The sequence below is a fragment of the Oncorhynchus clarkii genome, chromosome 5, assembly GCF_045791955.1.
Source record: "Oncorhynchus clarkii lewisi isolate Uvic-CL-2024 chromosome 5, UVic_Ocla_1.0, whole genome shotgun sequence".
In the NCBI taxonomy this organism is placed as follows: Eukaryota; Metazoa; Chordata; class Actinopteri; order Salmoniformes; family Salmonidae; genus Oncorhynchus; species Oncorhynchus clarkii.
Genome location: NC_092151.1, coordinates 62,393,059 through 62,408,649, shown reverse-complemented (window position 1 = coordinate 62,408,649; position 15,591 = coordinate 62,393,059). Strand labels below are relative to the sequence as shown.

The window sequence follows — 15,591 nt, the reverse complement described above, 5'->3', positions numbered from 1 at the left end:
TGCAACCATTTGAATGGAATTGCAAATAATTGGTTAGTCAGTCACTGAGAGAAACTGGTTATTTGTCAAATATTGTCTGTAAAAATGTATTTGACACTCGATACTTTGTCCAACTGAAATACAAAGTGGTATTAGCAACCACTGTTACAGTTTAATGACTCGTTTTACGCTTCCTTGCTAAATAGTACACATGTGGGCTGCTCTGAAGATTCAGAAAGATAGTTAGTTACATGTCACATTTCAGTTACTATCATAAAGGATACATTGTCTTGTGTTTCTTGTTGGATACATTGACTATTTGAAACACACAGGGCGACTTTGTTTCAAACCCCCATTGATATCCATTATTAACAATCAGGTTTAATCTGGGGGCGATTCTGTTTTTGCGCGGATGTCTTTCATTTCTCTCGTTGAAGGGGGAGGGGAGTGAAAGGAGGGGAGAAGGGATTTAACACAGACCGAAAGGGAGAAACCTAGATATTATGCGAGATGGACAAAAACGAGTAAGTACCCTACACAAAGTAATACCCATCTATATTTCTTATATTGCTATCTTTGACATTAAATGTGTTGTTTTAGGAATGCATTGTTGCAAAATACTATTTTGTCATCGATGAAAGGTTCTCGTGTGGGAGGCGTTTCGGTGGTCTCGAGTGTATCCGCAAACCATTGAACTGTAGGTAGTGTTCAGGGATTCCAAATTTAGTTACACACTTATTGGTGTTGCAGTTTAACTTTTCTTAATAGCAATCCATTTTTTTCTAAATATGACGAGTAAATTCGTTTGGTAAGGAATTCGTGAGATGACTAATTACTACTCTAGCTCTAAATAGATAATTGTTTTATACCGAATATTTCAAAGTATTGTAATTCATGTAGCCATCTCAACCCATGAAGCTCCTGCCTACTTTGTCCATTCATAAAAAAAGCATTATGTAAACGACTGAATGACAAGTGAGTTTGGTCGTGGTCAAAATGACTCACGGCGTTCTCGAATTTTACCTATGTGAAACTTTGCCTGAATAATCTCCTTTGTTGATGTTGTGAAATCATATTGGAAATCTATCCATATTTTGGGGATAGGCTATATTATAATGCTCTATTATAATTTTCTACTTTTGGAGCGTTCGCGTAGGCTACCGCGCTCGTCAAATCAATGATTTATCGGTTCAGGATTCAATAATGCAATGTTGGCGAAGGTCCAATGTATTGCGGATGTAGCCCTCATTGCCCTCTCGAGGCAGGCAGTGATATGGCTAAAGGTTACGGCGGAGTGATATGCTGTAGTCTTCGACAAAGAGCTGCGATAAATCGGGAGGGAGATCCCATGAATAGTGTTTGAGCCCTATGTCACTAATGGACGGAGTCATTGTATAAAACACGAAATGTAACCCCAAATATAAACACGCTAGCAAAGAGAATCACTGAACACTTCACAGGAGAACATGGAGAAGAAAAGGTGGGCATGCTTGGCTCTCCCCAAGGGCTGGCAGATCGAAGAAGTGACCAGAAAGTCGGGTTTGTCTGCGGGAAAAAGAGATGTCTATTATTTTAGGTAACGTTACTGAGAAAGAGGAGGGTGTTCTCATGCAAATGTAGTCTACGGGCGGTATTACAAGGGGTTTGGGGCTCTGGGTTTACTTGGAGGGGGGTGACCTGGAGACAGAAATTCGGGGAGGGGAGTAGCCGATATTACTGTTCTATTTGTGGCATCAGGGTAACTAGGCCACCTCTCATAGCGTAGTTCTACATAATTGTTGGATAAGGATCTCGGTAACCAATGTTTAGCCTATGTAGGCCTAAGAACCTGTCAACCTAGTGTCCTTACAATAGCCTTATCATTTTTATTTGACCAGAGGAACTAACTATTAAATAGTCGACTGGCCGATTGTTTAATAGCCACAGAGGAAAAAACATGAAACCACAAGTTATTTTTTAGGCTAGGTGAGGAGGAGCTGGGGAGGCGGGTCAATTGTATAGTTTGTGGTAGGCTACTTTATACCGCATTTTGATTCTGTGGTGTGATGCACGCACCTTATTTTCAAGTGAATTGTCTCAATTTATGATATGGAAAGCAAGTGCAAGATTTTTTGCATTAATTATCAGCAAGCACGGATGTTTCCATAGTTTGGTCAATCATACACTGTTTTAAATGTTTTAGAAAATCGTAATGCATCAAAAATAAACAGTGCGTCAATAGGCTACGTATTTGAGATATAAATTGTTATTATAGCAGAGTATGCATTTCTATTGCTGATTTATCAACGCCTTTGTCCACGGATTAAGATCTAGATGAAATTCTGCTGACAACTAACTAACTAGGCAGTAGAAGGCGACCGGTCTACACAATTAATGTGAAACAATGTTTCCAATCGAACGTTCGAAATGTTGCAACATTTATCGCTCTCGATTGCCCAGTTACATTGTATCCCAATAGTTTATAGGTCATTTATCTGAAACTATTATACATTTAATAGCGAATTGGTCATACATTTGGGAATATACATTAACATGTATCCTACTGCTTAAATAGTTTATTATACAATTACACATAAAATTGGTCAATTGTTTTGTTAAATAAATGCAGACTCACTGTTTCCATATGAATAATCTGTGAATAGTAAATCCTTGGCTGTGTTGGTTCTTGCATGATATCTTGTTTTACATCTACTCTTCATGTCTCCAGTTTGTTTTTGTTCAGCTTAAAACTTGTTTGTTGCAGAGTCTGCGTGTCTGTCTGTTTGTAGCTTTCCTGATCTACAGTTAACTGCCAAAATAAAGGAAACCGGAACATAAATTGTCTTCATAGGGCCACCATGATCCAGAACCACTTTAATGCACTATGGAATATATTCTATGTGCCTGGACCTCTATTGGAGCGACGCGATACCATTCTTCCACAATAAATAGCACATTTGGTGTTTTGTTGACGATGGTGGAAAATGCTGTCTCGGGCGTTGCTCTAGAATCTCCCATAAGTGTTCAATTGGGTTCAGTTCTGGTGACTGAGACTGTCATGGCATATGGCTTAAATAGTTTTTATGCTCATCAAACCATTGAGTGACCACTCGTGCCCTGTGGATGGGGGCACTGTCATCCTATGGGGGCATATCCATGGTAGCCAAAATAATGGCCTGTCCAACTGTTTTATACATGACCCTAAGCATTATGGGATGTTAATTGCTTAATTAACTCAGGAACCACACCTGTGTGGAAGCACCCACTTTCAATATACTTTGTATCCCTCATTTACTCAAGTATTTCCATTATTTTGTCAGTTACCTGTATCCATCTCTCTACTTTTCCCCTCTTGCTATCCCCTGGTCAGTTGTCCATATCCTCACACTGTGTTCTGTTGTCCGTTCCCCCCCCCCCCCACACACCTAGTCCAACCGGGAAGAAGTTTCGGAGCAAGCCTCAGCTGGCTCGTTACCTTGGCAACCAGATGGACCTCAGCTCCTTTGACTTCCGCACAGGGAAGATGCTCATGAGTAAACTGAACAAGAACAGGCAGAGACTGCGCTATGACAACAACAATCAGACCAAGGTGAGAGGGTTGTCTTCTGAAGTAATATTTCTAGACACTTTGGACAAACTTCTCAATGACTGCACCCTTATTCGCTGTCAATCCAGCCGTTAGAGGAAAAAAGAAGGCAGAATAACGTGTTTCAAGACTTTTCTCCCAGGTGCTAAGGATAACCCACATGTTTAATATTATCTAGTATTTCAGGAACAGCACTCTGGCAATATCGTGTTGGTTGTCACTGTTGGCTAATGTTTCTTTGTGTGTCTTCAAGGGCAAGCCAGACCTGAACACATCACTCCCCGTCAGACAGACTGCTTCCATCTTTAAGCAACCTGTCACCAAGGTTACCAACCACCCCAGCAACAAAGTCAAGACAGATCCACAGAAAGCCGTCGACCAGCCGAGACAGGTAAACAGCCTGTCGGCTGTTTAATGTAACCTACAGTTACATTGAGTTATATGCTTTTATTCCTGAAGATAATTTTGACTAATGAGACCAAATCTAAATCCATTTGTATTTTTATTTTATTTTTAAATTTACAGCTTTTCTGGGAGAAGAAGCTTGGTGGTCTCGATGCCTTTGACATCGCAGAGGAGCTAGTGAAGACAATGGACCTGCCTAAAGGTCTTCAAGGTAAGAGTCCTGAGTGGCTATGCTCTACCAACTGGAGACCTGTGTAGCTCAGTTGGTAGAGCAAAGTGCTTGCAATCCCAGGGTTGTGGGTTTGATTCCCACAGGGGACCAGTACGGGGAAAATGTATGCACTTAAGTCGGATAAGAGTGTCTGCTGAATGAATTGTAAATGTAAGAGAGTGGGCCAAGTATGATCCCCATTTCCTGTTATTTTTTTAATGACTTCTCGCTACTGGGATTGTGAACACCTGTCTGTCCTACAGGAGTTGGACCTGGATGTACAGACAAGACTCTACTGTCAGCGATAGCCAGCGCCCTGCACACTAGTGCAGCCCCCATTACCGGTCAGCTGTCTGCAGCCGTGGAGAAGAACCCAGGGGTGTGGCTCAACACATCGCAGCCCCTGTGCAAGGCCTTCATTGTCACTGACGAGGACATCAGGTAGGCTACACACAGGACTGTACACTCTATCCATGGAGTCCTATCAGTGCCAAAAGTAATGGCATCTGTGAATTTATGAAGTCATTTAATGAATGTATAAATTGAATAACTGAATACATTAATGGAATTGTATTTGAACATTATGACACAATGCTGATTTTTCCCTTGCTATTTTCATCTCAGTTCATATCTCTAAATGTTTTGGTGTGTTGTGTTATCTGCTCATGGTGAGTGCAGGAAGCAGGAGGAGCTGGTGTACAGTGTGAGGAAGAAGCTGGAGGAGGCTCTAATGGCGGACATGTTGGCTCATGTGGAGGAAGCAGTCAGCGAGGGCGACTCACTCGAGGAAGACAATGACGACATGGAGACTGTATAGCAGAGGTAGGCTACTGTTCAAAGGTGTCAGTATTGGTGGGAGAGATGGAGACCCGTACACTGTCAAAAGAGGAATAAATCCAAAACAGAGGCTTCAATATAGATGTTTGACACTGATGTCTTGATGCCGAAACGTTTTAAATTCCACACTTTTCTGCACAATGAAAAATCAAGATGCCCAATAAAACCTCTATTTGTGTATTTAAGCCTCAGTTTTGAATGTATTCCTCTTATTTTATTTTACTGTGTGTGTGTGTGTGTGTGTGTGTGTGTGTGTGTGTGTGTCTATCGCTTCCAGTATTCTCATTTTGATACCTACTCACCTGGAACAGACATTATTTGGTTTAAAGGACCTTTAAGGTTAGCTGACGGCCTCCTTTTGTTGAAAATACATTGTGAGGGTTGTTCAGGCTTGTACAACATTGATGGTTTCTCAATAGATGTCAGGATTTTAATTTAAGAGCTGCAAAGCATGCCACCCATGGGATGACACGTTTCTAATATAATTTACTGTCTATTTGTTTTGCCGTTTCAACAAATCTCTTCCTCTCCTCTCTTACAGGGTGATGGGGAGTTAGAGTAGTTTGGATGGGTCTTTCAGCACCTTACCACAGGACCATGAAACCTGTACCAATCCAACCAAAATAACTGCCCACTTTCCACCTACTACCCCTCTGAAGCTTTACCTACCCACTGCCCACCTCGCCCGCTGGTTGGGCTCTTCTGGCTCCAGTGCTAAGAAAGGACTTGGACCAAGCCATTCTGAATCAAATAATTGAGCTAATAATCTTTCATTTGAAAAAGAGATCATCCAATAACTTTTTGACAGTGCAGAGTGAGAGGAGAGCGATTTACATACAGTATGACAAATTCAGTGTTCAATGATGTAGTTTTATTTTTTACAAGACATTGTATGGATTTTCTGAATGTGAGATGTATGTTGTGACAATCATATCAACCCCCCCCCACACACACACACACACACAAAACAAACAAAAAACTACTTTTTAAATGTATTTGGAGATTTTCAATTAGTAACGAATGCTGTTTTTCTTTCTGGGTTTCTAATGCACTCCATGGGGCTCGATGAACCACAGTGTAGGGGTACTTTGGTTCAGTTTACAGGGCTATGGGAGAGAGGCTTTGATGAGAGGGAACAATATATTTGCCCAAATGATGCACTCTAAAGCATGAGTTATAGTCACAGGACAGAGAATTAGTGAAAAATGATTGAATGGTGTTCTCAAGGAAGTATTCTTGTCATTGTAATGTAGTCCATTCAAACCCCTTACCAAGTATTGACCAAAGATGGTTCCTGTGATTTTTTTTGGAAAGTCTTGCAGTATTCTACTGTAGTTATTTTGTTATAGCATCATATCCAGCTTTTCAATAGCTAGTGGTGTTTCCACATGACACCGAGTTATGAGTGAAGTCATACTGTACATGGTTAAAATGGGTAGTAGAAGTGACTTGGACCCTTCTCTCCTGCATTGTGTAGATTTTATTCATTTTAACACTCATTGCTCACTGAAGTTGTTGGTTTAACGTTGCTGTTTCTAGCTAATGCATGTTTGTCCCCATGGCCATGCTTTTTAAAATGTTTCCAATTATGGGTCAAAGCCATCACAACACTTGCTGCCTCCATTATCTTGTGCACTGGGTGCCAGACAGAGTAAACTAAGCCGATTTTGTTTCACTAAAGATTAAGGGCTGGACTCGATCTGTATCGTGGAAGATCGGTGTTAAATTTAAAGGCCATTTTTTGACATTCCGTTGACATATGCAGCGTTTGATGTGAATGCAGTCTTTGAAATGCCTTTTTGGGGTGGCAGGTAGCCTAGTGGTTAGAGCGTTGGGCCAGTAACAGAAAGGTTGCTGGATCGAATCCCCGAGCTGACGTGGTAAAAATCTGTCGTTCTGCCCCTGGAGGGGGCCCACCTACCCCCAGTCGGCCTTCATTGTAAATTAAGAGTTTGTTATTAACTGACTTGCCTAGTTAAATAAAGATTCGATTTGTTTAAAATTTGTAAGAAAAAAAAAATGGAGTTATAGTGTGGATTTTCCACGATGTAGATTAAATCCAGCCCAAAGATTCTGTGTTGAGAAAAATAATTGCGCTTTGTACATATACCCACATTTCTCAAAGTTTGTATGTTTCAATTGTCAAGCTCAATGAGATCCCTATCCAACATCAGCAGGCTGAACTGAATTTTTTGTTACTGAGTAAAATGTATCAACAGAATACAGAATACGGTTTCATTTTTCCATGGTCAGTTTTTGTCTCTATTTTGATGAGCCATACTTGGCACTGCCTTGTCTTGTATCTTCTGAATACTACATGTGTTTAACAGTGCTGAGAAGGCCACCACAGCTTGAGGCTAACTGCTGCTGTGAATGAGATCGTAGAAGAGAAGTGCTTGTAAATCCTTCCATCTCAATCACCTCCTTGAGATTAACAGTTAACCTGACTGCTGCCTCTCAGGGGTTTTCATGTCAGTGTCAAACAGAACAAAGTGCAAAGGGACAGAGCGGTGCTTGAACACACTCATAGGGGAGGAGGACACCCAACTATCTCGGAGAGGATACCCTTGTTGCCTTTTTGAGTGATTTAGGAGACCCCTTCTGAAATTGGTCAGGGTTTTTGCAGGTCGAGGGTTCATATCTGGAAAAGATTATGATTGGAACTATGGAGTTGTACGCCAAGGTAAGTGTTTACGCCTGTATGTCTGAATAGCGGAGTAGACTTCTTTTTTGACAGTTTATTTTCAACGAAGTCATAGTTTATCCAGAGGGTTAAGTACCTTGCCCAAAGGTAGGCACATTGACAGATGTTTCTAGTTGGACCTGGGATTTGTTTTCTTCTAGTTGGCTCTGGGATTCAAACAGCAACCTTTCTGTTAGTGGCCTAACGCTCTGAACCACTAGGCTACCTGCTGGCTACCTTATGTATGTATCACGACGGCATAATCTAGTAATAGAGATGTAATAACTGGAAATGCTTTAAATGCCCATGCTCAGGGAACTAGACTCCTCTAGCAATGACACACACAATATCATATTGCACAGGAAGTGTTGTGTGTTGGGATAGATCTGCGAGAACATAATGAGTAATCCAAGATGAGACAGAGAGGGATGACGGACGTTAATTCTTAACGACATTTAGGGTGTTTTATGCTGATGGACGACAAATGTCTTGCTTGGGTGGGACCTGGCAGTGTAACAGTAAAAGGCACACAGAGTAATGACAGACTGTAGAGCAGTAGAACAGATAGTGTCCCGTGTGATGTAATACTATCCTCTACAGCTGTGTTTTTGGGCAACTGGCAGTTTGGCCTGTCCACCTGGTGTGAAAGTGATACAGCCAAGGGTGTTGGTCATTAGTACAGGAAATCCCCCTCAATGCATGCTTACTTTTTCACTGGGTTTCTTCAAGGAGCTCAACGTTTGTGATAACGTTTATTTCTATCACAGGGTGCCAGTGTGTGGGTACCTGACCCAGAGGCAGTGTGGGTATCAGCCAAGCTCCTCAAGGACTACAACCTTGGAGATGAGAATGTGGTGCTGCAGATCAGCGATGGCAGGGTGACACACTCACACACAGTCAACAGCTGGCATACTGTAGATGTATTGTTAGTCGCTCTTGGATAAGCATTTGATTAATGACAAATATTTAATGTGCCACCCCTCTAGGAGGTGCAGTACCCAGTGGCGCCACCCTCTGGCCTCCCTCCTCTGGCGAACCCTGATATTCTGGAGGGGGAGAATGACCTCACTGCTCTCAGCTTCCTGCACGAGCCTGCTGTTCTACACAACCTGAGAGTCCGATTCCTGGACTACAGCAGCATCTACACCTACTGTGGTAAGGAACAGAGAGAGGAAATATGATGGAGAGACAGAGAGAGGAATAGGTTGAGAGAGATGGAGAGAGAGACAGAAAGAGATCAAAGGTGGAGGTCTTTCTTCAGATGCTGTTTTGCCAGTGGACATATATGCCGCTCCTGTGTGCTCCTGCTTTTATGATTATGGCCTCATGGCCACATAATCTTTACTAGGTGTAAAGTTCACAGGGACATGGCCTCCTCTCTTTGGCTTCATACAAATTGGTTCTCCATAAGATGCTAAATAACCTGAGAACACATGCATCTTATGTGATTGCTGTGATATGTTGCAGACATAAACAATAATCGAAGTAGTTTTGATATATAAAAAGTCACAGGAAAAATAATAATATCTTGTATTCTTACAGATTCCTTTTATTCGATTAATAACACTGTCATTTACAGTGGTGGAAAAAGTACCCAATTGTCATACTTGAGTAAAAGTAAAGATGCCTTAATAGAAAAGGACTCAAGTAAAAGTGAAAATCGCCCAATAAAATACTACTTGAGTGAAAGTCTAAAAGTATTTGGTTATAAATATACTTAAGAATCAAAAGTAAATGTAATTGCAAAAATATACTTAAATATCAAAAGTAAAAGTTTAAATAATTTCAAATTCCTAATATTAAGCAAACCAAACAGCCCGATCTTGTTTTTTTAATTTACGGACAGCCAGGAGCACACTCCTACACTCAGACATAATTTACAAACAAAGCATGTGTGTTTAGTGAGTCCGCCAGATCAGAGGCAGTACGGGTGACCAGGGATGTTCTCTTGATACATGTCTGAATTGGACCATTTTCCAGTCCTTCTAAGCATTCGAAATGTAACTAGTACTTTTGGTTGTCATGGAAATGTCTGGAGTAAAAAGTACATTATACAATGTAGTGGACTAAATGTAAAAGTTGTCAAGAATATAGGTAGTAAAGTACAGATACCCCGAAAAACTACTTAAATAATACTTTAATGTATTTTTACTCAAGTACTTTAAACCATTGGTCATTCACACCAACTGCTCATTCCAGGGATTGTGTTGGTGGCCCTCAACCCATATGACCAGCTGCCCATCTATGGAGAGGAAGTGATCGATGCCTACAGTGGGCAGGACATGGCTGACATGGAGCCTCACATCTTCTCTGTGGCAGAAGAGGCCTACCGCACCATGACCAGGTCAGGGGTTAAAGGTCAAGGGCCAGGGGTCACCCTAGTCTTTGGTCTCCATTTTATATGCCCTTTGTTACCTCAAAACACTGTCATTTTGCCTGCTCCTTGGGGGGGTTGAGCCAGGGTTGCTGTTCTTTGTAAAGAGCTCTATACAGACAAAATAGCAGTGACACGAGAGAGCCTTTGATCGGATCTCTTTAGTTGCCCTGTGTGACAAATAGCTCTGTACATGACAAGATTATTAAGAGGGTAGTTGTCTATGTGTGCAGGGAGGAGAAGAACCAGTCCATTATAATCAGTGGGGAATCTGGAGCAGGGAAAACAGTCTCTGCTAAGTTCACCATGCGCTACTTTGCTGTGGTGGGGGGAGCAGCCCAGCAGACCAGTGTGGAGGAGAGAGTACTGGCCTCCAACCCCATCATGGAGGTACTGACATGTGGGTGAATGAGTTCTCTTAACCTGCAATGCGGTTCACTCACATTTTTTTTTTTTGAAGAGTGTGATTTTGGAAAAAGCATGTATTCTGCATATAGAAAATGAGTACTGTATTATATCAGTATTCAGTTGTAAAGGTAAAACAGTGTAATGTATCGTATTTGTAATTATTTCCTTTACTCTTTAGTCCATTGGGAATGCTAAGACTACACGCAATGACAACAGTAGCCGGTTTGGGAAGTACATTGAGATCGGCTTCGGACGGAAGGGGGACATCATTGGGGCCAACATGAGGACGTACCTGCTGGAGAAGTCTCGAGTCGTCTTCCAGGCGTCACAGGAGAGAAACTACCACATCTTCTACCAGCTGTGTGCTTCTAGAGACCTGCCAGAGATGAGAGTCCTCAAACTGGGTGAGACTGGACCACTATGTATTCAGGAACTTATTACAACGTCAACAGCAGGGAAGAAATGAACGTCTATGGGTCTAGCCATGTATTTCAGAATGTGTTCATTACGTGTTTTGATGTGTGTTTCTGTAGGTGGTGCGGAAACGTTCCGCTACACGAACCAAGGAGGGGAAGATTCCATGCAGATCCCAGGCACTGATGATGTAGTAGATCTGGAGCGCACTCGCAATGCTTTCACCATTCTAGGTATACAGCTTCTACATTAAACACGTCTATGCTAACATGTTTACTCTGACTGTAGTGGTATGCAGTTTGAACATGCCGGTGTTGTGTGTACTCCTCCAGGTGTGCCTCCGGACCAGCAGATGGAGCTCTTCAGGATCCTTGCAGCTGTTCTGCACCTGGGCAATGTCAACATCCAGGCCAGTGGGAGAGGTGGTGATCGAAGTTACATTGATGTAAGATTTTTTGTTTTTTCTTACATTTTTGTTCAGTATTTCCCTAAAACTCTCACATAATTCGTTAAAATATTCCATAACCAGGGGGAGGAGCGTTCCCTGTCGGTGTTCTCCAAGCTGCTGGGGGTGGAGAGGACCCAGATGGCCCACTGGCTGTGCCACCGCAGGCTGACAGTAGGGGGAGAGATGCTGGTCAAGCCCATGCCTGGTCAGCAGGCCCTAGAGGCCCGGGATGCCCTGGCCAAGCATGTGTACGGTCAGCTGTTCACCTGGACAGTGACCCGGCTCAACTCAGCCCTTCGAGCCCAGAGCGAGAAGCCCAAGTCATTTATTGGAGTGCTGGACATCTATGGGTGAGTAGAAAGGGCAGGGGGTCACACCTTAGATGAAGTTGTTGTTATACCTGTAATTACTGTAATGACTGTAGTAACAACACATTATTAACATGTTGATTTCCCTTTTTGTCCATTTCTCTTTGGCAGGTTTGAGACGTTTGAAAGGAACAGTTTTGAACAGTTCTGTATAAATTACGCCAATGAGAAATTGCAGCAGCAATTCAACAGGGTGAGTCACCAAGTGTGTGTGGGGGGTTGGACATCAATATGAATGTGAGTCTATGTCCATGAACTTGTTATCCTCATGTCCCCTCAGTAACCCTTGGTCTCCCTCTCCTCCCCTCACCCATGCAGCACGTGTTCCAGTTGGAGCAGGAGGAGTATGTCCGTGAGGAGCTGCCGTGGAACAGGATAGAGTTTAGTGATAACCAGCCGTGCATCGCTCTCATCGAGGGACAGCTGGGCCTGCTCGACCTGCTGGATGAGGAGTGCAGGGTCAGTCAGTCACAGTCCTGGTTTCTATCAAGACCACATTGTGTTGTGTCTGGTTTGTGTTCATGTGTCCAAATCGGTTTGAAATACAATAAGTACATGTACTCAGGATATGCTGTGCATCTAAATCATTACTGAGTGCACTGACAAGCCATGAACGCCTTGTGATGGATTTGATCCCCAACAATTAAAAAAATATATATGTATATATAAAACAACAAGTCCTGCCAGAAATGTTTTTCTCCTACTAAATGTTTTTCTCCTACTAAAAGTCAAACTTCAAAGTATTTATATAAAAAACAGAAGATTTATCAAATGTACATTGATCCAGAAAAACCTTACCTCCCATGGTGTCTGTTTCCTTGATCAGATGCCCAAAGGTTCAGAGGAGAGCTGGGCTAGGAAGCTGTATGATCAGCATCAGAGTAACAACCCCAGTCCACACTTCCGCAAACCTCGAATGTCCAACACTGCCTTCATCATCCTGCACTTTGCTGACATGGTGAGCTAGTTATATTAGCCAGAGTATATTAGATGCCTCAGTTTGACCTGTTTGCAGAATGTGCTGGTTGCTGTAAAGTATTTAACTTAAACTTTTTTATTTTGTTTGTCAGGTCCAATATGAATGTGATGGGTTTTTAGACAAGAACCGGGATACAGTTTTTGAGGAACCCATCAACATCCTAAGAGCCAGTCAGGTATCACCTGTCAATGTCTTAAATTACAACTCTGATGATCTGCATTCACACAGTGAGGATCTGCAGCTTCCCCTGACAGAAGTCTTGGCTCACTTTTCTTACCTCCCTGTCAGTTTTGAGTGCATCTGAAGAGTAGAGGAATTTGAGGGAGGCTCTCTGAGGAACCAGATTTCAGCTGTCCACTTTTGTCGGACTGGGGTGAAATCTAGGCTGAGATCAAGATCCTAGGGTGAAATGGAGGACAGTAGAAGGAGAGATGAAGCCTTATTAACATACTGTAACCCTGTCTGTCTGTCTCTCCGTCAGTCTGAGCTGGTGTCTGAGCTGTTCCAGCAGAAGCCAGTAGGGGGCAGTCTGTCCCTCTCAGAGGGGAAGTCCTCTCTGCCCAATGGCAGTCTGCGCTCTGGCCCTGGGATGAGAGCTCAGCGGGAACACAAACTCACTGTGGGCTTCCAGGTACTGTATGCCTCCCCCTGCTGTGGCCAAGCAACCCCATTCGTGTCCAGCTTTTAACAGTTGACAGAATGTATTTGTTTGAAGTAATAATGTCTGTATGACTGCATCCATGGCTCGTTGCATGTTGTTGTATGTTCTATGGACTGTAGGACAGGAGTGTGAGTTTGTGTGTTCCTCCATGTTTCTTCAAACAGTTCCGTCAGTCTCTGCAGCTGCTGATGGACACTCTGAACAGCACCACTCCCCACTACATCCGCTGTATTAAGCCCAATGACCTCAAAGAGCCTTTTATGTGAGTCAGACCCCTGTGCTCCTGCCATGTGTGTGTGTTTGTGGTGGGGGAGGCATGTGTGTGCGGTGTGTTAAACAGTGTGTATAATGTGTGTATTATGTGGAGAGAGGTGTGTGTGTAGTATGATAAACAGTATGTTATCTGTGTTTGTTGGGTGTGCAGTGTGTATTATGTGTTGCGTTGTGTGTATAATATCAATATTGTCAGTGGGGGGTTGTGTGTGTGTGTGTGTGTGTGTGCAGCGTGTTAAGCAGATTTCCCCTCTCAGGTTTGACCCTAAAAGGGCCGTCCAGCAGCTGCGAGCCTGTGGGGTGCTAGAGACCATACGCATCAGTGCTGCAGGCTACCCATCCAGGTACACAGCACATTTAACACCAGCTTCACCTCTGGAATATTCACAGATAAACCCATCACATGCACAGAAAACAAATACATAGTAGCATAGTTATTTCACCGATACAGTAACACTGTACCTGTCCTGTAGCCACCAACATTTATGAAAAACGCACAATTAAAGATCTCAAGAGTATTTGTACTCACTCTGTGAAAATGTGTCCCTCTCTTCCTTCCACCATCTTGGTTCCAGGTGGACCTATGCAGAGTTCTTCAGCCGGTACCGGGTTCTGCTGCGCGGGGGTGGGGTTCAGACTCAGGAACAGATCCAGGCGTCGTGCCAGAGGGCCCTGCCGGAGCTCATTCCAGACCCGGAGCAGTATTGCTTTGGGAAGACCAAGGTGTTCTTCCGTGCTGGGCAGGTGGCTCTGCTGGAGAGACTGAGGGCAGAGAGACTGAGGGCAGCCGGGGTGATCATCCAGAGCTGGGTCAGAGGCTGGCTGGGCCGCAGGCGATACATCAAGACACGCTGGGCAACACTCACCATCCAGAGATACACAAGAGGAGCCCTGGCTAGACGGTGAGAGCAGAATGACTGACTATGTGACACAACAGCACGTCAATCTGCTTTACACTTCATACTGTCATATAGTACAGTGTGTCTCAGCAGTAGGCTACCTACATTTGTCCAACTATTTAAGCGACTGTTCTGTTCTGTGTGATCTAGGCTGGCAGACCTTCTGCGCTACACCAAGGCAGCGCTGATCATCCAGAAGACATACCGTATGGTGGCGATAAGACAGATGTTTCTGATGATCCGCGAGGCCACCGTCACCATCCAGGCTTTCACCAGGGGCTCGCTGGCACGACGCCAATACAGACGGGTGAGGAAACACTGGCACGAAGGCCCCAAAATCTTTTTTATCAGAGCATCTAATGGTTTTATTTACAGCTTAAATATAAAATGCATTTCATACATGTGATAACTTGAACCTCCAGAGATAAGTCAAGGCAGGGCTCCAGCCCCAGGAACTATTCCTCAGTAATATCAGATCCAGATTCTAGACTATCCTGATACACTGAGTGTACAGGAACACCTTCCTAATATTGAGTTGCGTCCCCTTTTGCCCTCAGAGCAGCCTCAATACATTGTGGCATGGACTCTCTCTCATTCCACAGGGATGCTGGCCCATGTTGACTCTAGTGCTTCCAACAGTTATGTTAAATTAACTGGATGTCCTTTGGGTGGTGGACCATTCTTGATACACACGGGAAACTGTTGAGCGTGAAATACCCATCAGCTTTGCAGTCCTTGACACTACCTACTACTTGACTGGCACCTACTACCGTACCCTCTGAATGGCACACACACACAATCCTTGCCTCAAGGCTTAAAAATCCTTCTTTAACCTGTCTCCTCCCCTTCATCTACACTGATTGAAGTGTATTCAACAGGTGACATCAATAAGGGATCATACCTTTCACCTGGATTCACCTTGTCAGTCTATGTCATGGAAAGAGGAGGTGTTCCTAATGTTTTGTACACTCAGTGTCCTTAATCATAACTGTGTGCAATAATATAATGCATCCCTTCTATCCTCTCCCTCCCCAGGTGGTGGCAGAGCGGGCTGCGGTGTTGCTCCAGTCTGCAGTGCGTGGCTGGC

General features: G+C 43.4%; 2 protein-coding genes across 4 annotated transcripts in view; both read left to right on the top strand.

Annotated features, from left to right (window-relative positions):
* Window positions 1-410: 410 nt before the first annotated feature.
* LOC139409166 (methyl-CpG-binding domain protein 3-like) lies at window positions 411-8,435 on the top strand. 3 transcript variants are annotated; one of them, XM_071153949.1, is made up of 7 exons: window positions 411-503; window positions 3,388-3,547; window positions 3,798-3,935; window positions 4,070-4,160; window positions 4,424-4,601; window positions 4,839-4,982; window positions 5,539-8,435. In XM_071153949.1, exons 1-6 carry the CDS (start codon window positions 490-492, stop codon window positions 4,975-4,977), a joined length of 720 nt encoding a protein of 239 aa, XP_071010050.1. In that variant the 5' UTR covers window positions 411-489; the 3' UTR covers window positions 4,978-4,982; window positions 5,539-8,435. The 3 variants fall into 3 exon arrangements, with proteins under 3 accessions (XP_071010050.1, XP_071010049.1, XP_071010051.1); XM_071153948.1 differs by lacking the exon at window positions 411-503 and adding an exon at window positions 558-1,555; XM_071153950.1 differs by lacking the exon at window positions 411-503 and adding an exon at window positions 561-1,459.
* The window catches only part of LOC139409732 (unconventional myosin-Va), a 22,466-nt gene continuing 14,537 nt past the window's right edge, over window positions 7,663-15,591 (top strand). Inside the window, exons 1-19 of the mRNA XM_071155121.1 lie at window positions 7,663-7,680; window positions 8,433-8,558; window positions 8,667-8,835; window positions 9,880-10,024; window positions 10,288-10,444; window positions 10,641-10,866; window positions 10,996-11,109; window positions 11,209-11,321; window positions 11,406-11,674; window positions 11,804-11,885; window positions 12,011-12,151; window positions 12,519-12,650; window positions 12,763-12,846; window positions 13,153-13,302; window positions 13,497-13,594; window positions 13,863-13,949; window positions 14,181-14,507; window positions 14,655-14,811; window positions 15,540-15,591. The exon at window positions 15,540-15,591 is cut by the window's right edge and continues 188 nt beyond it. Of these exons, the coding sequence (XP_071011222.1) occupies window positions 7,663-7,680; window positions 8,433-8,558; window positions 8,667-8,835; window positions 9,880-10,024; window positions 10,288-10,444; window positions 10,641-10,866; window positions 10,996-11,109; window positions 11,209-11,321; window positions 11,406-11,674; window positions 11,804-11,885; window positions 12,011-12,151; window positions 12,519-12,650; window positions 12,763-12,846; window positions 13,153-13,302; window positions 13,497-13,594; window positions 13,863-13,949; window positions 14,181-14,507; window positions 14,655-14,811; window positions 15,540-15,591 (2,647 nt within the window). The remainder of the gene's footprint in view (window positions 7,681-8,432; window positions 8,559-8,666; window positions 8,836-9,879; window positions 10,025-10,287; window positions 10,445-10,640; window positions 10,867-10,995; window positions 11,110-11,208; window positions 11,322-11,405; window positions 11,675-11,803; window positions 11,886-12,010; window positions 12,152-12,518; window positions 12,651-12,762; window positions 12,847-13,152; window positions 13,303-13,496; window positions 13,595-13,862; window positions 13,950-14,180; window positions 14,508-14,654; window positions 14,812-15,539) is intronic.

Coding starts and splice junctions, on each gene's coding strand:
- LOC139409166 (XM_071153948.1), top strand. CDS start 1,446: ATGGAGAAGAAAAGGTGGGCATGCTTGGCTCTCCCCAAGGGCTGGCAG. Junction 1,556..3,387: donor AGAGATGTCTATTATTTTAG/GTAACGTTACTG, acceptor CCACACACCTAG/TCCAACCGGGAAGAAGTTTC. Junction 4,602..4,838: donor GTCACTGACGAGGACATCAG/GTAGGCTACACA, acceptor TGGTGAGTGCAG/GAAGCAGGAGGAGCTGGTGT.